Raw genomic sequence first — 22,350 nt, 5'->3', positions numbered from 1 at the left:
ACAGGAGTGCCCCTGCTGCGCTGCAAGCCCCATTTCCCAAGGATCCCTCCCCGCTGCGCCACCCAGCACAAGTACATAAATTGCTTTTATCAGAAACAGAGTGGACAGGACAGGAAGTGCAGGACGTCCTGATTGAGCGAAAAAAAGGGGAAAAAAGTTCCCGTTAACCTATGCCAATTTATACCTCACTTTTCAACTCCCAGGGAATTCCAGGCACCTCTGAGTGAAAAAACAGAATGAAATTGTGAACTCGGTTAACTAAAAGCAGAGTTAATGTAACGTAACTCAAAAGGCTTTTCCCGGGAGTTTTCCCCCCTAATTAAGCTGCTGAAATGGACAAAGCTCAAGGCGAGCCCGGGACGGAGAGGATGACATGGGAAAAGATGACACGTTCAGTTCAGATGTTCCTAGTGGGACACGGGCTTGGAAAGCCGTTTTCAGTCATTCTGCACATCCCTCTCTTCTGTTGCTGGCAGGGGGGAGACAGCCCCCACGCGGGTCACAGAGGCTCTGAGGCTGGTCCACAAGGTCAGGGAAGGCCTTCAGCTGCATTCACACCACAGGGAAAGGCTGGCTGGGTTTTCTGAGCCTGCCTGTGCGTTGTGTGAATCTAACCAGTGGGGTTACCCTATGGTTTTATGTTTTGCCCAGTTTCAGAAAGGGGTCGAATTCAGTCACTCTGTTGTGTAGAGCCACCAGAATTAAAGGAGCAGAAACACACAGGCACACCGAGCAACCTGAAATTAAACACTGCAAGTGACAGAGTTTGCAGAGGGTGGAATTGCACAAAGTGAACTTCTGATTCCCTGACCCACACCCAGCGGCCAACCAGGCAGCATCTGGAGACCCCCGAGGCCCCCGATGCAATCGCAGGAGAACGTCCGGAGGAACCGAGGGAGGCCCAGCCCGGGCGGGGGATGTTGGATGGCCCTCAAAGCACGGGGAGGCTTCGCTGTAAGCCAGAAGCGTGTGCTCCCAGGCAGGCCGGGCGCAGCAGCCGGCAGGGGGACCCTGGTGAAACTCTCTCTCTGCCGGGCCCGGGGCTGCACGTGATTTTTTTACAGGGGCCAATCGTCCCCTGAACTGCACCGAGATTTCTGAGATCCTTCTGGCAGGGGGTGGGTGGGCTAGGGCTTTTCCTCGGGTGTGCGCTCAGACTAACAATTACGCCTCCCTTAGGGATTAGGCTACAAGCTGTCCACGTTCACACAACACCCTTCACCTGGTGGAGCGAAATCCCCCCCGCCACCTTCTCCACGGCATCCTCCTTGGGCCGGGGGGGGGGTGTTTCCAAGTGCCCAGCGAGAAGGGGCTTTGCCACCAATTTTCAGAAGGGGGGCAGAAAGGGGGAAGGCGGTGGTGGGCAGGACCCCTGGGCTGCCGGCTGCTTGAGGGCCAGGGGTTGAGCTGAGCGGAGGCGTTGGCGGGCGCAAGACTGCCGGGCCCTACACGGCCAGCTCTGGCAGGCAGGCGAGGCCCCCGGCCAGAGGATTCCTTCTTCTCCCAAAGTGTCGCCTGGCAGGAAACGGCCATCCTCGCCCCCTTTCTGGCACCGCTCGGTGGCCGGCCGCCAAGGCGCTGACCTTCTCCACCTCCACGCCTTAACCTGTGGCTGGCCGGGGGCCAGAGGGAGACGTGCTCCGTCTTGCACGGACCTCCTCGGAGCCCTGGAGCGACCTGGAGAGAAAGCCCCCTTGACTTCCGCCTGCGAAGGGAAATTGCCCATGTCTCCCGGGGCCGGTCCAGTGACATTCTTCTCTTCAGAGAAGCAAGGGTGCCTGGCGAGGGGGGGGGGAGGAAAAGGCCATCTGAGACCCAGAGCAAAGAGAGCAGGCGGATGAAACATTAACCGTGCCTCGTGCGCCTGGTGTCGCAGCTTGGGAAGTGCTGGCTGGGGTCTGCAGGAGGAGATCAGGGGGTCTCGTGCCCCCGAGCAAGCCTTGGGAAGAAATTTTGCATTGGGCGAGGCACCAGCCGGCTCTGCTCGCCCGGGGAGGACACGGCGGTGGCTCCCTGGTGCTTCCTGTCCTTCCTCTGCTCTGGGAGCTCCCGGGAAAGGAGAAACCTCAGACTGCCGGGGGGCTGTTGGGACCCCCAGGGGGACGCAGGAGCGCGGGGCAAAGTTCTGGAGAAGGTCCTCCCGCAAAGTGGAGGCCTGGCTGGGAGACGGAGCCTTTAAAACTCACCTGGCTGTGTGGATTGGGGCCCCTGCCTGAGCCTCTGCTGCTGGGGAAGCCAGCGGGTCGGGGAGCAACTCGGAGAAGGAAGGAGAGGAAGGGGGATTGATCCGTCCCCTCCGTTGCTGGAGAGGAACCGCGGGTCAGCCCAGCCAGCGGCCTCCGACGGCCATCGATGGAGAGCTGCGGAGCAGGAGGGGTCCGACAGTTGCTGGGACCATGAAGCTTTGGCTATGGGGAAACCTGGTAAGTGTGTTGTTCCACAGGCTGCCAAGGGGGAGGGCGGCCCTGCAGTGCCAGCCACGGCGATCGATGGTGCTGGGCACTTGCCAGAAAGGTTGGCCGCAGGGTGACAAGCGGGGCCCACGGAGCTGCTAAAGGTTGCCCCTCCCGCCCATCAGAGCCCACAATCTTTGGGGGGTTACCCATTGCCCCCTGCCTGGAGAAGGCTTGTGACGATCTGGGTTTCAAGTTTAGCCTGTTGTATAAAGCCAGCCAGTTTATCACCAGGGAGGAGCACAAGACTTGTGCACTCAGACCAGGGTCTTGGAGAGAGGAGTGGAGGGGTGAAGCAGCTGGAGTGGTTGGGGACATTTCCATTTCTAGCCCTGTGCAAATACCTCTCGCACGTTATCTTAGGGAAGTGAAAACCGACCCTGCCAGGTGGGCCGGCGGTATCCTCTCGATGTTGCGAATGGGAGGAAGGGGGCGAAAGTTGCAGGTTCAGGGGACTCCGCTTGGTGTAGAGTTGCACATTTCGGAGAGGGGGTGTTGGCAGCGGTTGTCGTGGCAGGGAGAAAACGAGGCTTGTTCATATCCCCTTGGGAGCGCGGGGCTAGGACACTGCTGCTCGGGTGGCCCGAACCCGAGGATGTGGGAAAAATCTTGCGCATATTCCCAAGTTAGACCGCACCGGACTTTGGACGCACTGGAGAGAAACCAAATTAGTAAAGCATGAAGGAATGGAGGGGCTGATAAGGAATCTGTCAACACTGCAGGCTAAGAGGAGAGGGCTGAAGTGGGCGTGTGGGGCAGAGGAGGTGAGAAACGCTGAGTCGCCACAGCAAAATGAAAAAAGGGGGGGAGAAAAGCCCTGCTCCCTGCTGAGATCCGCTGGGACCGGCCGGCAGCTTCTCAGCCAGTCCCCGGGCTTGGCGGCGACCCCCAGGTCCGTCCTTAAGGCTAAATTCTGAAGCCGGGCACGGCCACGGGAGGCGGGCTGCGAGGCGGTGGGGTGGGCTGGCAAAGCGGGAAGGCCAGGCAGCAGCAGGGGGCAGGGGCAGACGGGCCCCAGGAGCCTGAAAGAGGGAGGAGAGTCGGCAACCTGGAGCAGCCGGGCCACCTGTCCTGCCCGAGCAAATCTGGTCCCCGCCTGGCAGCGACCTGGTGCAAGCGCCCGACACCCTCTCCCTGCCACCTCTTGACCGCAGCCTTTGTTTCTCCCCACTCCTGCAGGGCTGATCCTTTTCCTGTTAGTGTGGGGATTCTTGGACCCAGCCCTGCCTGCCCCCGCCCGGCCCGTGTGTGACCAAAGCGTCATGAACAAGTTCATCCAGGACGCCAGCAAGATGGAAAATGAAATCGTAAGTCCAGGCGCTGCTCCTGACAGCCTGCCCGGCCCCCTCTTGGTAGCTGGCCAAGCCCTCCCGTTTCTCGGAGGAGCACACGTCTACCCAAGGCTTAAACCAGGGGTCACTGACGGTCCTGATGCTGAACCTGGGAAACACGGAGCAAGTTCACGCCGACTCTGTGGAGCACCCCCCCTCAAAGACTGTCTGCTGGAAGGCAGATAGATCCTGCGGCAAACGCCCTGGTCCGGCTTAGGGCTCTTCTGTGACCCTGAAGTTGCAGGGGAATCTTTCAGGAACCCTTCAGAGCCTCGAGGCAAAGAAAATGTCCCGTTTTTCCACAGGTGGCACTTTGTGAAGATTCCTGCAACTTGCCGGAACACGTGACAGTGATGGACACGAGGGTGAATTTTCCCGATTGGAGAGCAATGAATGTAAGTCGGATCTGGGCCATGCCGGAGCTGTGGGAGCCCCGGGGCTGGGGAAAGGGCCCATCTGCTGACCGCCTTCTCCCCCCCTTTCTGCCAGAGATCCAGGCAGGCCTCGGAAGTGTGGTGGGGCCAGGCCCTTCTTTCCGTGGCCGTCGGCCAAGTCAAGACCCAGCAGCCGAGGATGCGGCCCTTCCTGCGCCAGCTGGAGGTGATGGAGAGTGGCCTGCGAAGCATCCGGGAGATCCTGCGCAGGCACAACGCCCAGGTGAGCCCCGGCGGGAGAGGGTGGCCTGGCCAAGCTGCTCGGGCGGCTTTGGGAGGCCAGGAAGGGCTTGGCTGGGGCTCAGAGGCTCCCCGCGGAGGGGAAGGTCTGGCAGCGTGGATGCTCCTGCCTGTCAGGGGTCTTCTGGGGAGCGGCGGGGGGTCTTTGCAGAGGCCCCGAGGCACACTCTTCTCCAGCCGAGGGAGGGGCAGAGAGAAATGGTTCCCTTGGCCGTTTTGTCCAAGGAAACGCAATTGTGTTGGGACCATGCGTCGTTCTGCTTAGCAATGGAAGGGCTGGCTCTGCAGGACACACATTATCAGGCCGGCGAAGAGCTTGGCCGGCACCTTTGCGCAAACCACAGTGCTGGCTGAGGGCTACCTTGGCTAAGCTTCTGGAGGACAAGTGTGTCACACGGTTAGTTCGTGGTTAGGTGTCACGTGCCAGTCTAGAAATGGTGACAGTTCAGGAAGCCAGCTAGTATGATAGCAAAGGTCTAAGGGACAAGCCAGGCAATTTTCCGTGCTCGTTCTGCACCATCAGTTTGGCCTGGAAAGACACAAGCAAACACCTTTTGGAAGATGCGGCTGAGCAGGACCAGTCCTCTTTGGAGGATGGGAAGTAGCCTGGGGTGAGGAGCTGCCCGCTGTGGGGAAAATACATATTTGGGGTGAAGAAAGTGAACTTCTAGAGGCTTCAGGTGAATGGGAGCGCGTTAATGAAACTGAAACATAAAAGAACGCGCAGCACCCTTAAGGCTGGTGTGGACTACCAAGGCGCCCGCCGTGAAGGAGGTGGTGTTCTTCCTGGCCTTTGGCACCCCGAACGGATCCGTTCCTTCTTCTCAGCAAGGCTATCGTTTCCTTGTAGATAGCAGATAACAGAGGGGCAGAAAGTCACTGGAGATCCGTTTCTTACTTACGTATGCCTGCATCATCGTGTGAATGTGCGTGTATGCGTCCTTTCCCCTTCCCCTTTTCTGAAGTGTATAAATATCAGAGCCTCTCTTTTGTCTGCAAGGGTGTCTCCCACTAACCCTTGGTGGGGTCCCCCTCCAGTGCATAGTCTCTAATAAACACCGCAGTGAAGCCTTGATTGTTTTGCATTTGGGCCCCGCGTTTTGATTGCACACCACAGTGGAGTCGTGGCGGACCAAGACGCCTCTTCGTGCCTGCCCTGGATTCACACAACCTGCGAAATCCCAACAGAGGTGGAAGAAATAAGGGTTATGCAGAGACCAAGCAAATGCATCCTTTCTGGCTTAAGGATGCCTCTTGGTTCCCCCAACGGGTTACGCTGGTGGCTAAGTTCCCACAAGACCCTGAGCACTAATCGGTACCCAACCCCAGTTTAGTAGGTTCACACCTGGGCTTGCTGCTCACGTGGCTGCCCAGCCCTCTGGCCTCAGGAAGAGGCAAGTCTTTCTTCCAGAAAAGCTGCCACAAGACTGGGAGGTCCCCTCGGGGTGGGAGAGGCCGTGTGGACCAGTTTGCCAAGGAGGAAGCATTTTGCGGGAACAGCGTTACTTCATGTGAGACAATCATGGTGGGGCAGGACTGGGAGAAGTCAAGAAGGCGGGGAGAGCAGAGGTTTTGCAAAGAACCCTGTTAAGCTCACAAGCTTGCATGGCGTAAAATTCCCCCCTTAACAATCTCACCGTTCCTTGTCTCACCTTGCTCTGTTCCTCTCTTACAGGCAGATCCCCAGGATGAGACATCCACCCGGACTTTGAGTGTGCAAACTGTCAAAAAACTGTTCAGCGTGTACTCGAGTTTCCTCCGTGGCAGGGTCAATTTATTCATTGCCAGTGCGTGCCAGGGGAACGGCAGGTGACAGGGGGCGGGCTGCTCCCAGGCCACTCTGCGTGCCTCCCCCACGGCGGAGGGAATGCCCCTCAGAGGCCAGTTGATGAGTGCCCGCTTGCTTTATCGGCTGCTTGAAAGACACACACGCACACACACCCAGCACACGGCTCGGTCTGTGCAGATGGCAATTCTCTGTTCCACGCTAGTCCCGCTCTTGCTGGATTGGGCAGCCAAGAAGCCACTGAAAGTCACTTCTGCACACTTCTAGGTGTCACCTGACCCTGGGTCACAACGCCCCATCTTGGCCAGCCCTGCGCCGTGCAGGAGCAGAGGGGCCGGGCCAGCCTCGGAGGGCACTTCTTCTCCAGGGAGACGGTGGTGAGGGGAGGCTGCTCTGCTCCAGGGGGCCAGGCCAAGAAGGAAGGAGTGGGGGGCTCTCTCCCCAAAAGCCCACTTTTGCCAGCAGCGTCCAAGTAAAGAGGAAGAAGCCGGTGCCGAGATATTGGATTTCCCCAAAGCAGTTGCCCCGTGGGCGGCGTCAGCGGATGGGCTACGGATGTGCTTGTGTTGACCCTCAAAATCTGCACCCCCCCAGTCAGCGGCTCAAGCAGCTGAGATTCCTCCCCGACGTCGGAGATGCTCACAGATGTGAGTGAGGATCCAGGGCCAATTTCTGAGAATTCCCAACTTCCCCAAATGGAAAAAAAGAATTGGCTGGGGAAACGTTTGGTTCGGGGAGGGGCCCCGCTTGTTACCTAGATCTGCACAAAGTTAGGGGAAGCTACGGGGGCGTTTTCGCCTTCCTTTGAAAGTGGGTGTGTGTCTGGGAGCGGGGCATCTTCTGCCAGCGGAAGGGTGGAAGCCACCCTTTCAAGCCAAACTCCTTGCACACTTTCACACGTGGAGGCAGCCTTGACCTGTGTGGGACCTACTAATGTGTAAGCATGTGCCCGGTGAGGAGAACTGAACGGGCCAGCTGGGAATCAAGGTCACGGGAGACGTGGCATTACAGCCACGCCTGGCAGATGTCGGTCAAATCACGGCTGACTTGGGAAACTCAGCATCGAAGGGTTTTAACTTAAAATCCTGTGTTTTAAATGTTGAACGTTTATTGTCAGAATGCTTCTTGAACCAGTGTGAGATAAATGCATTTCAAAAAGATGTAACCCCCTCTCCTTTCTACCTGCAAGATGTGAAAAAGGGGACACCCAAATGAGTGATTGACAGCTGCCAGGCGGTGCATCGAGTTGGCTGACTCTGGCGTGGTGAACTTAAAGAGCCTCCCGTGTCAGATTTGCTGTATACAAGTGTATAGTTTTGCTCTAAGGGACTTCTCGAGAGTTTATATTTGATGCTAAGTTAAACGTGTACAGTTTTCTGGATATTTATCATGTGTACTTCAAGAGAGCAGCTGGTTTGTAAAGTGCTTCCTGGAAAGGATTCCTTACGGATGGGACGGGGGGCGTCTGGTGGATCTCGGTTATCTTGATTAAAGGTTGCTGTGCTTTCCTGAACAATCGAACTATTGCGACGTTTGCCTTTCTGAGAGAGAAAAGACCTGGCAGGGAGGAGCCAGCTGCCTGGAAAAACGGGGAGTCAGCTGGGGATATGGAAGAGGCACTCTGCACATCCCCAGAGACAGGGTTGCCTCTTTGTTTGGCTAACTCAGTGTTTCTCAACCTCAGCGACTTGAAGATGGGTGGACTTCAACTCCCAGAATTCCCCAGCCAGCTGGGAGTTGAAGTCCACCCATCTTCAAGTCGCTGAGGTTGAGAAACACTGGGATTCAGTGATTTCTTAAGCAGTATTTTCCTGATGGTGAATAGCCCTTTGTTGCCACACGCATGCCGTCAGCCTTGCCTTTCCCACCCAGCCTGGAAGGTCACCCTCCCTTGCAAGGAAAACCATCCAGACAGGCCTTGCCACCCCATCGCGGGCCCACCTCGCTGCCAAGCTAAGCAGAAACAGCCACCGCAGCCCAGGCGGGCAGGATTCGGAGCTGGGCTCTCTGGAATATCCCAGGCAGAGGGAAGGAGGGACCGGTGGGGCTCCGGGGCAGCCCCTGGGCAGGGCACCGGGTGGGGGAAGCCAGTCACCGCCAGGCTTCTCCCATGGCCCGTTTGGGGTAGCAATGGAGGTGGAGGGAGACTGGAAATATCTCGAGAAGATGCGGAAAATGAGCAGTCGTTTTCTCAACCTTCCTTTCCGTACGGGGGCTTACAAGACCCCCAACTGCCCGCGAGCGTAGCCAGGGATGTTGGACGATGTCCCCCATCTTTCCAATGGGTGCAAGCGGGGGTGCCAGTTCCAGGCTGACTTCCTGGCTTTTAAAAGCCATTTGGAAGGACCGGGCACGGCTGATGTTTTGCCCCCATCTCCAAAATTGAGCGTTTGGAAAAGCCAGGAAGGGTCTCGGGCACAAACAGCTGCCTGGGGGCATCAACAGGAAAGAGCTGCTGCATCTCCCCAGCCCCAAGGAGATGAACCCGGCCCCAGCCCCCGCTTGAAAACGTCCCCCCAAATGGGTTCTGCTCGTAGCCCCAAAGTCCCAGCGCCCACCAGGGGGCAGCAAACAGTTGGCACAGGGCCTCTCTTTGGGGCCAGCAGAGCTGGGCAGGGCCTGTGCCACTGAGATGCCAGCGCTGCCTGCCCTGCGCCCCCTTGGCTCCCCCGCCCCCCCTTCCTTCCTCCTGGGCGAACTCAGCCCTCGCATTTTTCTGGACAAAGAGGGAGGTGGTGGGATAAAGCAGGGGTCCTGCTGGATCGGTCCTCTTGGGGTTGGGTGACAGCCCCCATCTTCCCCAGCCGTGCGGGGGTGATGGGATTGCCGATCCCTTCATCTGGAAGGCACGAGACCAGGGAACGCTGCCCTGCGTCACGGCTGGCCAGGAGCGGCCATGAAGTGCCAGGCTCCCAGAGGTTCAGCACATCCAGGGCCGTACGAGCCACCAACCCGTGTGGCGACTTCCCTCTCTGGAGGCTGCGTTAGGCGACTTCCCTTCGTCCATCAGCCCAGGACGGGGCAAACCTGGGTTCCTTCTCCTTGAAACCCCCTCCCCAAACTCCCCCTTCCTCTTAAGGAAACCCCACAGGAGGATCCAGAGCCACACGGGCCAAATGCCCTCAGTGCTCCTGCAGGCCGGTCAAGAGAGGTGCCCCCCCTCAACCCAGTGCCTGCAAGGTGGGTTGGCTGACAAAGCCCATGCTCCCCAACTGGCAGGAAGGCTGCTGTGGCAGCTGGGTTCTCGGGGACGCGCCTTGCCCGTCTGGGGACTCCACCACTGAAGCCCACAGAAAGCAAACGTTGCAAGCCCCGTCAAGGCTCATGGGGCATGGAAATGGGGGGGGCAGGAAATGTTTACACACCACACCAGCCTCACCTCGTTCAATGTGACCCTCCTGGGGCGTCTGATCCCCCCCCAAGGGACGGCACTGGGGACTCCTTTGGCTTCATCAGTGACCCGTGGGGAGGAAGGGGTGGGGAGGGGGTCTCCCTCTTTAGACCCCCACCTGCCTGGGGCCGTGGAGGGTGCAGCTCTTCTTCCATGCAATGCAGAGCGTCTGACCCCGTCCCGCCCACCCTCAGGGGTGCTCTGGGAACCCAGCCTGCCTCCAGGGTCCAGCCGGACCCCCGCCCACTGCCGGCTGCCACCGGGTGCCCCTTCCCCTGCCCAAGCCCCCTTTCCCCTGCTGAATTAAGTGCTGCTCCTTTCTCAAAAGGAGGAGAACATGAACCGTCTCCCTGGGAAGGAAGGAGGCTTTGCTCGGTGGCTCTGACCCACCTCTTTTCGGCAATGGCCCCAACAAGCCGGGGTGTCCTTGTGGAAGTGCCTGGGGGGTGCTGTGTGCTCTACCTGTGGGACTACTGCTTCTCTGCAGCAGCCATGATGGTCCCTGTGACCCAGCGCAACCGTCTTGCTCGAGAGGGGATCAGGTGCTCAGCTGGGTCTCTGGCAGGGTCTGGGGCTGCGTTGGGGGGCCAGGAACTGGCGCCTCTTTCCCTTTCATTGGGGCGGAGAAGGAGGGGAGGGCGGCTGGACAAGTGGGGGCAAAATGCCATCTTTGGTACCCTGACTGACAGCTGGGCAGCTGAGCTTAACCTGCCCGAGGCTGGCCTGGCTAAAGGGCCAAATCAACCAGCCTTCCTGGATTGGGACGTTAGCCAGATGTGTGGACTTCAACTCCCAGAATCCCTCTCTGCTCAGCTGGGAGCAGACAAGCCGCACTAAAGCAGCAAAGCCTCTAGGACAGCCATGGGTCTCCCACCCACTCCCCACAACCATGGTGGAGTGACCCAATCATGGTTCTAACCCCTCTGGCACCCTGGTTTCCCCCACCGGCTGCACAGCAGATGTGTCGCACCTCCAATGTCCAGAATTCCTATGGAGCCCAACACATCTGGACGGCGCCAGCAGGAGAAGCTGGGAAAAGAGGTGTGCTCAGCTGGGGGGGCGTCTGGGTGCTGCTCTGCCCTCCGCAGGGACCCTTGCGATTGAAGGTGAGCGTGCAGCACCATCACCCACGTTTTCTAGAGCTCTGGCTTCCGCAGCCTCATGGGAAGTTGATTAAGGGCCCCCGCCCCCAGCAAAAGGCAGAGTGCGTCCCCCCCCGCAGCTGGAGAGTCAGCCCCTCTCTGGGAGGGGGCAAGCGCCAAGGGCCGGCCCGGGAGGGAGGAGCAGGCGCTGCAGGAGGCAAAGGAGCGTCCGCTGGACTCTGCTGGGACAGTCCGGGGCCGGCTGGGACACGGGGCCTCCCGAGAGCCAGCGGTGAGTTGGGGGCCCTTTGGAGGGAGAGCGTGCAGCCCCCCTGGCACATGGGGTGGCCACCGGTCCATGGGGTCCCACAAGACTGGGGGTCTTGGGAGGAAAAGATGCGCCCAGAGAGATCCCTTTTTCTGGGACGGACTGGCATCACCAGGAATCCATTGGTGGGGGGTCTGTGTGCATATCCCCCCCCAGTCTTTGGCCTTCCTCGGGCTGGATTTTGTAGAACACGTAGACACAAGCAGTGCAAGGTGCTGGTGGCGAGGAGGTGTGTGTGCAAGAGACGCCTCCCTGCTCCCCCGGCTGCCCCCTCCTCCTCCAGGGAGTCGCCGGCAGTTGGGGGGCACCGTCGGCCTCCCCAGACCCTCTGAAACCCCACGGTGCCTTCCCATTCTTCAGGCCCTGCTCCCACAATCAGGTCAGGGAAGACCAGCGGTTGGATTAGGGTTAATCTTGGGGAGGGTTTGTGTGCCCGTGGGGGGAGAAAACCCAGGCCGTGGGTAATGGGGTTGTGCGAACACCGCCAGGGAGGAACACGTCAGCTTGATTATTTGGTTTACTTTCACTTTACTGTGATTTAAATTAAGGTCACTTAACCAAGCCACGGCCCCCACTGCTCTCTCCCCACTCCCGGGGAGAAGCCGGGCGGGGGTGGGGGCCGGTCCCCCAGGAGGAGGCTTGGGGGGCTGGGGAGCCTGTGTCTGGAAGGGGACCGGGGTGGGGCTGTCTGAGGGACCCCTGCTGCCCCCCAGGCAGACCCGCTTTAGCAATCAGGTGTGGCGAGACCAAGGCGCACACCTCCTTTGCACGTGGCACTGAGCTGGAAGCCGGATCGGGCGGAGAAAGAAGCCTCTGCCCCGCCCGCTCCGGCATGCCCGGAACAAGCTGTCTGTTGGCAGATGTTCACCTGGTGCAGCTCTCCCCTTTTCACCCAGGGGCCAAACAACCACAACCCCTGTGTGTGTAATTTTTCTTTGGTTTTATCTGAACTTCAAATTCGATGCACAGGCAGGCCCCAGAGTCCACTGATGGGGAGGAGTACACCCGAGCCCCACAGCCTACCCCAAGCGGGGGGCGGGTTGCTGAAAGCTGGTCAGTCCGCTCCAGATTAGCGACTGGCCTGAACTTTTAGAAAGTTTGGAGAGGTGTCTCAATCCAGAAGTAGCCGAGATGCTGGTTTTCTGAGCCCCTTGGTGGCCATTGCCCTGGGGCCTGACGTGGGGCTTCTATCTGTTGGAAGGGGGACCTTGGAACCAAAGCAGGGCTGGCCCTGATGGAATGGGGATGGGGGACCACCAGGAAACCCCAGGGCTGTGGGTTGGATGGGAGGTGGAAAGCACACTGGCGAGAAGGCAACGTCCCCCTGCTCCCTCCTTCCGGCAAGAAAGGAACCTCCGTGGGGGTCTGCAGGAGGCTTAGACCAGCTAAGAGAGGTTTGGGGGCAGAGGAGCTCCCAAGAGCCAGGGCAACCCCCGGACGTGCCCTCCTCCACGAAAGCCCGCTGCGCAGGGCTGCCCGGGCCAGGTGGCCGGGCCGCACAGCCGTTGGCCCGACGTCAGGGCCGGGAGGGCGCCTGCTGCACCGCCCGATAACCCTTCCGTGCAGCAGGCCCTGATAAGGCGGCTGCGCCAGGCACGTCTCCCGCAGGGCCACGCTGGAGCCGGGGGAGGCGGGGGGGTCGCCCTGATAACAGCCTGGCGCTGGCGGAGCCCTCAGCCTTTCCGCCTGCCTCTCTCGGCAGGGCTGCTCCGGGACCAGCCGGGAGGCACGATGGAGGCTTGGACCGCCTGCCTGCAGCGAGCGGTAAGGCTGGGGAAGCCCCTGCGGCCCGGGGCCAGTCCCGACCCCCCCAGCCCCTTGCTGTCGCTTGGTTAAGGGACTCCCTCGCTCAAGGCCATGGGCTCGCTCCCCTTTTACTCCTCGAACAACAGCCCCGTGAGGTAGGCCGGGCTGAGAAGGAGTGACGGGCCCTCCCACACCCCAGGTCAGCCAGAAGCCCGGGCGCAGGTCCTATACCATCTACCGCAATGCAGCGGAGGACGATGGGGACCCCGATCCAGGGGGGCTTCAGATCAAGATGGAGGAAGCTGACGGGCCGGCCGCTCGCCCACCCTGCAGCCGGAAGGCTGTGCCTTCCTCTCGGCGGCTGAACCGGTGGAAGGCCGGGGTGTACCTGGCGCTGGTCGGCGTTTTCCTTCTCATCATAGGTGAGAAAAGGTGATCCACCCTCCCCTCGGCCCTGCGTGCCCGCCCTGCCCACCGGCAGCCCCCAGGCTGGGCCACGTTCATCCCCCACCGGTGGTTGCAGCTGGGCGAGCCCATCCATGGGGGGGTGCGGGGAGCCAGGAGGGAAGGCGAGGCGGCTGGGGGGTTCCGGGCTCGGGGGAAATCCGGCCGACGCGGATGCAAAGTGGAGTTGGGCGCAGAGGAGCACCTCTCCTCTTCCTCAGGATGCTGAGACCCGGGCAGTGCTGGGGGGTCCAAAGGGGCCCTTCCGTGTGTTTTTCCCAGGGTCCGCCACCCTGTGGGGGCTTCTGCAGGCCCCAGTGGAATTCATGACCCTCTGGATTTAAATCCGGGTGGGTCAGCCAGGTCGGCCCTTTGCCTCCCGTAACGGCCGACCCCGTCCTCTGCCCCGGCCCCTGCAGGGTTCCTCCTGGGGTACATCTCTTCGCAGAGGGGGTCCTGTGCGGCGTGCGGAGACTTCCTGCCCATGGTGAACGAGGACAGCCCCTACCGCCCCGCCAAGGACCCCCAGGGGCCACTGCCCCTCTATTGGAGCGACTTGCGGGAGATGTTCCAGAAGTATCTCAACGAGGAGAAGATCGAGGGGACCATCCGGTGAGAGGCGGGCCCCCTCTGCCCCCGTTGGGAGGGCCCCGAAGTGAAGAGGACCGGCCAGGGGGGCAGTAGGGCTCTCCAGAGGCAGGTGGGGTCCGAGGGGGACAGCCGGGGAAGGACTCTCTCTCCCACTCAGTAATGTGGGGCAGCACCCCCTGGACGGTCCCCAGCCAAGCAAGCGGGAGGGTGCCCGGGCATCGCCTTTGCACCGAGCACTTTCAAGGGTCCCCAACGAGGCCTTCTGTCCCTTCTCCCTTCCAGCCTCGCTGCTGGAAGAACGGGGGTGCGTAGGGGGGTTCGCGGGTGCAAAGCTCTCACCTGGCAAACGGCAGGCCCCTCCCTGTGTGAGGAGGGGCACCTTACGGGGCGTTTCTCTCCCCTCCCTGGACAGAAAAATGAGTGAGGGCCCCCACCCGCCCGGCTCCCCTCGCCTGGACGCCCTCTCCAGCTACATCCTCGAGGCCTTCACCTCCTTTGGCCTGGACCACAGCTGGACCGACAGCCATTACGTGGGGCTGCAGCGCCCCAACCGGTCAGTATGGCTGGGGGGGGGGTGCTGGGGAGGCCGGGTGCCACTGGGCCTTCTAACGCGTCCTGCCCCACTCTTGCAGCCGGCAGCCCAACTTCCTTCGGCGGGTGGATGCCAGCGGGGCTGTGATGGAGGAACTGCTGCTGGAAGACCCAGAGGTTTACTGCCCGTACAGTGCCTCTGGCACCGTTGTGGTAATGCCCGGCGTGCTCTGCACACTGAGAAACACCCCCTTAAGGCCCACAGACCCAGACAGGCCCCATCTGGGGTACGGACATGGGCTCAGAGGTAGAAATCCTCTCTGGTCCGCCCGGTCTGGTCCTGGTGCTCATCCACGCAGAGTATCAGAGCCTAGGGGAGTCAAAAAAGTCAAGATGGCCACGGGCTTCTATTGTACCATCATAATTGCAATCTTGACTGCTTTGGCCACACCCTGTGGGCACCCTATTAATGCCCCATAAGAAGGTTGTCTTTAAAGGGGGAAGAACATTGAGCGATTGTAATTATTTCATTGCTTATTCATTTTGCAGAGTGACTCTGTATCACCCTGAAAGCAGCACCATTTAGATGAAGGATAAAACCCCAAACAATAAAACAGGACAACCTTTATTTTTTAAAAACAACAGAAATAAGACAGATTAGAGCCCAAATACGCCAAATGACCTGGTCGTGTACTTTTTATATAAAGATTTTCAAAATTTTATTTATTTATATTTCAAATTCAGTCACTGCCCATCTCACTCAAGAGCGACTCTGGGCAATCTTTTTATTGCATTTTTGAGCAATTTGTAATCTGCCAAGGCAGCTGTAGATCCTGGATAAGCGAAAAATACGAAGGGGAGAGTGCGGTAGCCTTTACCTGGAGCTGGAAGCTCTTCAAGGAAGGTGCCCAGAAAATCCTTGGCCCAGAAGGGGGCAGGAAGGGAATGGTAGTCTTTCATTGCCCTCTTCCCTGGGGGGGCATTCTCCTCCCCCCCATCGAAAGGCCCCATCCCCTCTGACCAGCTTTCCCTCCTCCTTGTCCCCAGGGGGGCCTCGTCTTTGCCAACTACGGGCGCAGAGAGGACTTTGCGGTGCTGGGGCAGCAGGGGGTGAGTCCGCGGGGCCACCTCGTCCTCGTCCGCATTGGGAAAATCAGCTACGCCGAGAAGGTGAGCCTGGCTGCCCCCCCGGCAGCCCCCCCCCCGGCAGCAAGATTCCAGCCAATGGCTGCAGGGCGTCTCCTGCCCGTCGTGTTGGGCGAACCTGCCAGGCAATGGGGGCCTGGGCTCTGGGGGGGCAGGCGGGGTTTCTGGACCCCGAAGGTGAAGCCGTGCAGACGGGGAGGAGAGGCTGCCTCTTTGAAACCGGGGGGGTGCCCAAAGCACCATCCCCGTTGAAAGGGGAGGGAGAGGTGGCCCCTTCGGGAGCTCGGGTGCTTTGAGGGCGGGGGGGGGTCGCTCCTGAAAGGCTGTGGGTCACCCGGGGCTCTTTTCCTGCCAGGTGGCAAACGCTGAGGCTTCCCAGGCTGAGGGGCTTCTCATTTACCCAGACCCCGGCGACATCCCGCAAGATCTCCGCAAGCTGGGGCTTTTCCCCAACATAAGTATTTATGGACATGTGAGTAGCAGCTGGGGGGGAGATCAGAAGCAGCTGTGGATTGCCCCCTCTGGCGTTCTGCTTCCTGCCCAGGCCGTCCAGATGCCTCGGCAGGTGGTGGAAGCAGAAGGCCTCTGCGGCAGCCTACTCCCAGGTAGACTGCCTCTGCACATGGAGGTTCTAGATGGCTTTCCCAGCTCATGGGGTTCCCTTTTTCCCCAAATCACCTTGTAGGTTCATATGGGTGCTGGAGACCCCTACAGTCCTGGTTTCCCTTCCTTCAACCACACCCAGTTTCCTCCCATAAAATCCTCGGGGCTGCCCACGATCCTGGCTCACCCGATCAGCGCTGCTGTGGCTGCCCGACTGCTCCGGTGAGCAGCCGAGGGCTTGGGGGGAGTGCCGGGCGGGGGGAATGGGTGGACCAGCCTACCTCCAATGTTCTCGGGGGAAAAGGGGTCGCTCTGGAGGGTGGGGGTGCGCCCGCCTTCAGGCGCCACATTCATGCCCTTTCTGGTTTCTTTGCAGGCAGCTGACCGGCCCCCCGGCCCCCCCAGCCTGGAAGGGGCAGCTGCCGGAGGTCGCCTACCTGCTCGGCCCGGGGGATCCTGGCTTCCGCCTGCAGCTGGGCGTGCACAACGTTCGGCAGTCGGTCATGATTAACAACATTTTTGGGTGCATTGAGGGCAAATTTGAGCCTGGTAGGTGGGGACGGGACCTGGAGGAGCAAGGAAAGCAGACGGGCGTTTTGGGATTCCCGGGTGCCCTGCAAGCGGGACTTCTCTGGGGTCCCTCGTGCTCACTTTGTCCCTCCCTTCGCATCCTCCGGACCTGCTAGATCACTACCTGATTGTGGGGGCTCAGCGGGACTCCCTGGGGCCAGGAGCCGCCCGGTCCGGTGTGGGCACCGCCATTCTCCTGGAACTGGCCCGCACTTTTGTGGCCATGGTGCAGAATGGTAAGTCGATGACAGAGGCATTGGGGGGGCCGCTTCCTCAGCCATTGGCGGGGAGCAGTGCCAACGTCCACCAGCCATAACATGTGGCTGCAAAAAGATGGCTGCGTTAAAGGGGATGGGCATAATGGCCCCCTTTTGAGCAGGAGCAGCTGCTGGGGGCCATTTTGGGGGTGGCAGGGGCGAGGGCCGGGTGGCCAGGAACTTGGAAGCTGTCTAGAAGGGGTGAAGCTCTGCGTCCAATACTGCAGGGTTCCAGCTGCGAAGAAGCCTGCTGTTTGTGAGCTGGGATGCCGGTGACTTTGGCAGCGTGGGCTCCACCGAGTGGCTAGAGGTTAGTGGGCTGGGCTCCCTGCGTTGAGCCTGGGGGTGCACCGTGGGCAGGCCAAGTGTGCCTGGTTGGGGGCAAGTGATGTTTGCATCCCCTTCCTCTGGGTTAGCAGAAGAGGGGTGCGCTGGGAACCCACCAATCTGACGCGGCCCCCAAGACCCTTCCCAGCCAACATGTCAGTCTCCCAGGCAGCACACGGGCCAGAAACCTTGGCTAGAGGGCCGCTCCTCCCAGCTGCTCCACAGGAGGCTCTCTGAACAGGGAAGCCCCCTCCCCTTTTCCATCCCCCTCCTTAAAACAGACTCTGGTCTCTGCAGGGCTACCTCACCATGCTGCATCTGAAGGCCGCCGCGTACATCAGTGTGGACAATGCAGTCCTGGGTGAGTGGGGAAGGGGAGGGCAGGCAGCCCACCCCTCAGAGAGAGCCCTCAAAGAGACTGCTGGCCTCGGGGACAGGCTGGGTCAGCTTCCCTAGGTGGTCTGTGGAAAGGAAGAGGGTGAAACATTCTAGTCTGCTAAGGGGGCTTCCAAGTGTGTAGGGACACCAACTGCCATCATCCCCAGCCAGATGGAAAACGAGAACCAAGGAGACATTGGTGGGAGAGTAGGAAAAGGAAACTGGAAGAGGCCAAAAGAGGGACGACTTAGGAATCAGGGCTAGAACCTTTGGCGCTGGTCTTCTTCTCTTTGCAGGAGATGACAAGTTCTTGGCCAAGACCAGCCCTGCCCTGATCAGCCTCATCGACAGCGTCATCAGGCAGGTGAGGAGCCCGTGAGGGATGGGAAAGGGGGGTCCAGCTGGAGGCAGGCAGCCTCTGGAATGGGGGTCCAGGGTGAAAGGAGGCAAAGGCTGTCCGCGAGGAGGGGCTTGCTCTCCACCCCACGCCTCTTCCCTGCAGGTGGACAGCCCCAATCGCAGTGGCCAGACCATCTTTGAGCAGATGACGGAGCAGGGCCAGCGCTGGGAGAACGAGGGGTAAGAGCACAAGCCACGGACCCCATCGGCACCCTTCGCGCTCTGGGAGAATGCCCTCCCTTGGATTCCCCTGCGTTGGACCCCCAAGTCCCCCCCGTCCCCCTTACATCAGGGCTGGGATCGAAATCTCAGGAGAAGCGGGCACCGAGGCCTGCTGGAATTCCATGCTGGCTTCCCCCTTCCCTTTTCCTCCTCCTGAGGCTGGGCGGCTTCTCTCCCCTCCAGAATCCTGCCCCTCCCCATGGGCAGCAGCGCCTTCGCCTTTACGTCCTTCGGGGGCGTGCCGGCGGTGGAATTCTCCTTCGCGGAGGTGAGATCCCCACCCCCCTGCCCAAAAGGTGGGGAACCGTCTCCACCCGGGCAATGCTGAAATAAATGGGCACCATTTCTCCTTCCACCCTTAGCAACGGCCATTATCCTTCCCCCCGCCCCAGAGGGAGCACACATTGGGGAATTGGGCCTCCAGCCCTTTCTCTGCCGGGGGGCAGAGGCCTCTGGGCCACGGTGGCTCCAGTGCTTGCCTTCCGGTTCTCACCAGTCTCCCTGTACCCCTGCAGGACTCGCGGCCGTACCCCTTTCTCAACACCATGCTGGACACCTATGACAACCTGAACCGGGCTCTCCAGGGGCGGCTCCCCGCCGTGGCCAAGACGGTGGCCGAGGTGGTGGGTCACCTGCTGATCAAGCTGAGCCACGACCACCTCCTGCCCCTCGACTACTGGTGCTACGGAGATGTTCTCTTGCAAAAGATCGCTCACTTCAACGAATACAACTTGCAGCTGAAGGTCGGTGCAGTCACAGTCTTCCCGTTGCAAAATGCACGTTTCCCTCACACCAGCATCTGGGGAGCATTTTCCGCAAATTTGTTTCAGACGGTGCTCCCAAAAGCGCGGATTTGAGTGCACTTGTGCGTTGTGCATTTAGCAGACCAAGACCGGTATGCTCATCTGAACATTCAGGGGCTCCAATTTCTCATCCATTCCGTCTTACAGGAGGACAGCCAACAGCGGCCAAAAATCAGGAGGCGTCCAATAGCGCCTTTTCCGTACCAATTTTACCCAGAGGCTGAAACCCTTCTGATTTTTAGCCGGGCTGCCTGAGTGCGTTTCTCGTGGCCTCCAGCAGGGGGCCCACTGGTGAGGAGCAGGCCTTCTCACCTGTGGCGCCACCTGGCAGGTAGCGGGGCTCAGGCGCTCTTCTGGGAGGGGCTCCCCCACCCCTCTGCCCGCTGCCCGGGCTTCCATCCTTCCTCTCGCCTCTTGTCATCCTCGCCCAGAGTCGGGGGCTCACCCTGCAGTGGATGTACTCGGCTCGCGGCGATTACGCGCGGGCAGCGGAGAAGCTGCGGAAGGACATTCACACCTCGGAGGAGCATAACGAGAGGCTCCTGCGCATGTTCAACGTCCGCATCATGCGGGTGAGGCCAGTGGGCTTGGAGGGCGGGGGCCGTGCTTGTCTGCAACTTGCAAACGGGCATGGGGTGCGACTGTTCCCCCTCTCTCGTGGGTGGATGAGAACAGCCGCCCCGCTGCAGCTGCCCAAATTCCTGCTCTCCGGAGTCACCCAGACCGTGTGAGTCTCGGGCAGCCAAAATCCAGGAGGCGCCGGGAGCCCCTTTTCTGACGGAGGCATTTAATTCGGAGGCAGGAGCTTTGGCGAGCAGCAGGAGCAGCAGCTCCCTTCATCGGGTGCCTGGAGGGGCTGGGCTGCTGGGGGACTTAAACTGGGGAAGGCGGGGAGGAGAAGACAAGGTATGCACTCAGCCACTCCAGGTCTCCGGCAGAGCGAGCTGCTGCCTTTGAGTAACATCTGTCAGGCGGAAAAGGAGCCACTGGAGCCTCCGGATTCTGGGAGATTGTGGATCAGTGGCGGGGGGAGGGGGGGCGGGTTTGCAGGGATGAGAGGAGCCCCGAGGGTTTCAGCTCCTTGCCCACAGCTGCACCCGTCAGGCGCAAAGCGTGCCTTTCCTTCTCTGCTGGGGACTTCGCTTCTGCAGGTGGAGTTCTACTTCCTGTCTCAGTACGTGGCGGTGACCGAGACCCCCTTCCGACACATCTTACATGGCCGAGGGCCTCACACCCTGCAGGCTCTGCTGGAGCACGTCAGCCTCCTGCGGGACGCCCCAGAAAGGTTCGACGAAGTCCTCTTCCGCCGGCAACTCGCCCTGGTCACCTGGACGCTCCAGGGGGCGGCCAACGCCCTGAGCGGGGACGTCTGGAACATCGACAACAACTTCTGACCTGCGGCCCCTCTGCTGGAGCCTCCGCCGCCTGCCCGGGCCCTCCGCGGGCGGACTCTGGCGCTTGCAGCCTCCGCGGTGCTCAGCACTCCCCGCATCGCCTAGATCAGCATCTGGTATCCAAGTTGGGAGCGCAGCAAAACAGATCCGTTTGGCAAATACTGTTGTACTGTTGGCAAGCACACGCGTGTGCATGAACCCACACGGGTTTGTTCCAGCTCCAGCCATTGCTCTTTCCTTTCTTCCCCTTTCCATCCCCAATCTTAATTTATCAGTGACAGGGCCCACTATGAATGGTTCATATATTGCTATGCAATAGAATAAAGACCTCTGTTCCTCCAGTGTCAATTGCCCCCCATCGGAATGGCCCCCCACTTATTTGCTCCACCAGATTTATCAGCAGCAACGTCTGCTATAAATCGAATTGATTTATTGCTATGTAATAGACAGAAATCCTGCACCTTTTCTTCTTTTCTTTTCTTCCTTTTTCATTCCTCCCCAGCTTTTAACTCGTTCATTGCTCCTTGGCAGATTCTGACTCCCCTACTTGATAATTTATCAATGTTTATTGCCATGCGACGGAATGAAAAGCTAACTTACCTTCTTGATGATATAACGAGGGCCTTGTTGATTTATCAGCAACAGCGTGCATTATAAATTATTCCTTATGTCCTCTTTTGGATTATTTTGCCGCCTTCCTGTTGATCCAGCTGGCCAAGCAGGTGCGTGCGCAGAGGCCAGCGGCCTGCTCTGTTTCAAGTACCCCTTTTGGCCAAGACCTCGGGCTTCTCGGTGGGGGGGGAAGAGGGGGACATTGGCACATCAGGGCATCCCCAAGTGACTTATTCTGGGATAAGAAATCAGGGCACCTTTTCCAGAACACATGACACCACTTGCACCTTCTCAGGACACTTCGGGGGGGGGAGAGAAAGGGGGCTTTTGAGCACAAAGCTGCTCTTGAGGCTTTTTCTTTTCAGAGATAAATGCAGAGAGACCTCAGTCCCCCATTTCCATGCCTCGTCCCTCGTGTCTCTGGAAAGGAAGCGGGGGCGTTTCCCTTCTCAGGCACACAGCCCCCTCCCTGTGGGCCCCCAAGAGAGGGTGAGGAGCCCAGCAGTCTCTGGTCAGAGGGGGCTCAGCCCTGTATTGCAGCCCCCTACAGATCAAGGGCCCTGGACTTGGCACCCTTCCATCTCTTACTGGCTGGTGGAGTCCCAGGGACCTCAGGGGATTTTAGGCAAGGTGGCATCATGGCAGCTGACCTCCGTCTGGCACCTTTAACAGCTCCACTGCTGAAAGCCTTGGAGGGGAGTTGGCCACAAGCTGCCGGGGGCCCTGTTGCTCACTGGAGAGCCAGCCCAGAGCAGGTGGGCTGGGGCCTGGCTGGCCCTGCCCTCTGGCCTTGATGACTCCCAGGCCCAAGAGGAAGGAGAGTGTGGGATCAGCACCAGCAACTGCTGCAAACGTGTGCCCCCCCCCCCCAGGAATGGAAACACAGACCTGATTTTGGAGCCAAAGAAAAAATTCAGAGTTCAGAGAAACCCCCGGAATTGGCATTCAGCTCCTTTGTGGGGCTCGGCCCTTGGGGATTTCCGTAAGATGCCTTCTGGATATTTTTTGGTCCCGAGTTCCCATCCAGACAATCGCTTTGGGACCTTATGGGGACTTCCAAATATTAAACAGACCCAACTCTGTTTAGCTTTTCAAGATCAGCTCACAAATACCAGAGTGCAGGATGAAATCTCCAGGTGCCATTCCTAAGTCACTGATGGGACAGAAGGACATCGGGCACAGGGGTTCAGAGGAAATCAGACCCATTTATGGGGGGCGGTCCCTCAAGAATCACCGGTCCCAGTGGCCAGTTGCTGCTTGCCGGAAGGGAGTCCCTGCCAGA

At 59.7% G+C, this 22,350-nt stretch overlaps 2 protein-coding genes across 4 annotated transcripts; both read left to right on the top strand.

Moving 5' to 3' along the window:
• Positions 1-1,358: 1,358 nt before the first annotated feature.
• EPO (erythropoietin) lies at positions 1,359-7,765 on the top strand. 2 transcript variants are annotated; one of them, XM_007440247.3, is made up of 5 exons: positions 1,359-2,423; positions 3,633-3,760; positions 4,090-4,179; positions 4,274-4,441; positions 6,134-7,765. In XM_007440247.3, exons 1-5 carry the CDS (start codon positions 2,411-2,413, stop codon positions 6,269-6,271), a joined length of 537 nt encoding a protein of 178 aa, XP_007440309.1. In that variant the 5' UTR covers positions 1,359-2,410; the 3' UTR covers positions 6,272-7,765. The 2 variants fall into 2 exon arrangements, with proteins under 2 accessions (XP_007440309.1, XP_025030179.1); XM_025174411.2 differs by lacking the exon at positions 1,359-2,423 and adding an exon at positions 3,209-3,345.
• Positions 7,766-10,585: 2,820 nt separating this feature from the next.
• On the top strand, positions 10,586-21,124 carry TFR2 (transferrin receptor 2). Of its 2 annotated transcripts, none has more exons than XM_088142073.1 (19): positions 10,586-10,741; positions 12,748-12,809; positions 12,991-13,213; positions 13,655-13,847; positions 14,239-14,379; positions 14,459-14,570; positions 15,405-15,527; positions 15,859-15,975; positions 16,189-16,328; positions 16,483-16,655; positions 16,793-16,912; positions 17,161-17,243; positions 17,558-17,621; positions 17,935-18,002; positions 18,141-18,217; positions 18,443-18,527; positions 18,775-19,002; positions 19,494-19,634; positions 20,214-21,124. In XM_088142073.1, the coding sequence occupies exons 2-19, from the start codon at positions 12,777-12,779 to the stop codon at positions 20,454-20,456; spliced, it is 2,364 nt and encodes a 787-aa protein (XP_087998199.1). In that variant the 5' UTR covers positions 10,586-10,741; positions 12,748-12,776; the 3' UTR covers positions 20,457-21,124. The 2 variants fall into 2 exon arrangements, with proteins under 2 accessions (XP_087998199.1, XP_087998198.1); XM_088142072.1 differs by lacking the exon at positions 10,586-10,741 and adding an exon at positions 10,917-11,009.
• Positions 21,125-22,350: the final 1,226 nt, after the last annotated feature.

Source organism: Python bivittatus, unplaced genomic scaffold, assembly GCF_059951505.1.
Source record: "Python bivittatus isolate LINGU-HERP-01145 unplaced genomic scaffold, Pbiv_v1 ctg000370_np1212, whole genome shotgun sequence".
In the NCBI taxonomy this organism is placed as follows: Eukaryota; Metazoa; Chordata; class Lepidosauria; order Squamata; family Pythonidae; genus Python; species Python bivittatus.
The sequence above is the reverse complement of the archived record's forward strand: the minus strand, read 5'-3'. Positions and strand labels throughout refer to the sequence as shown.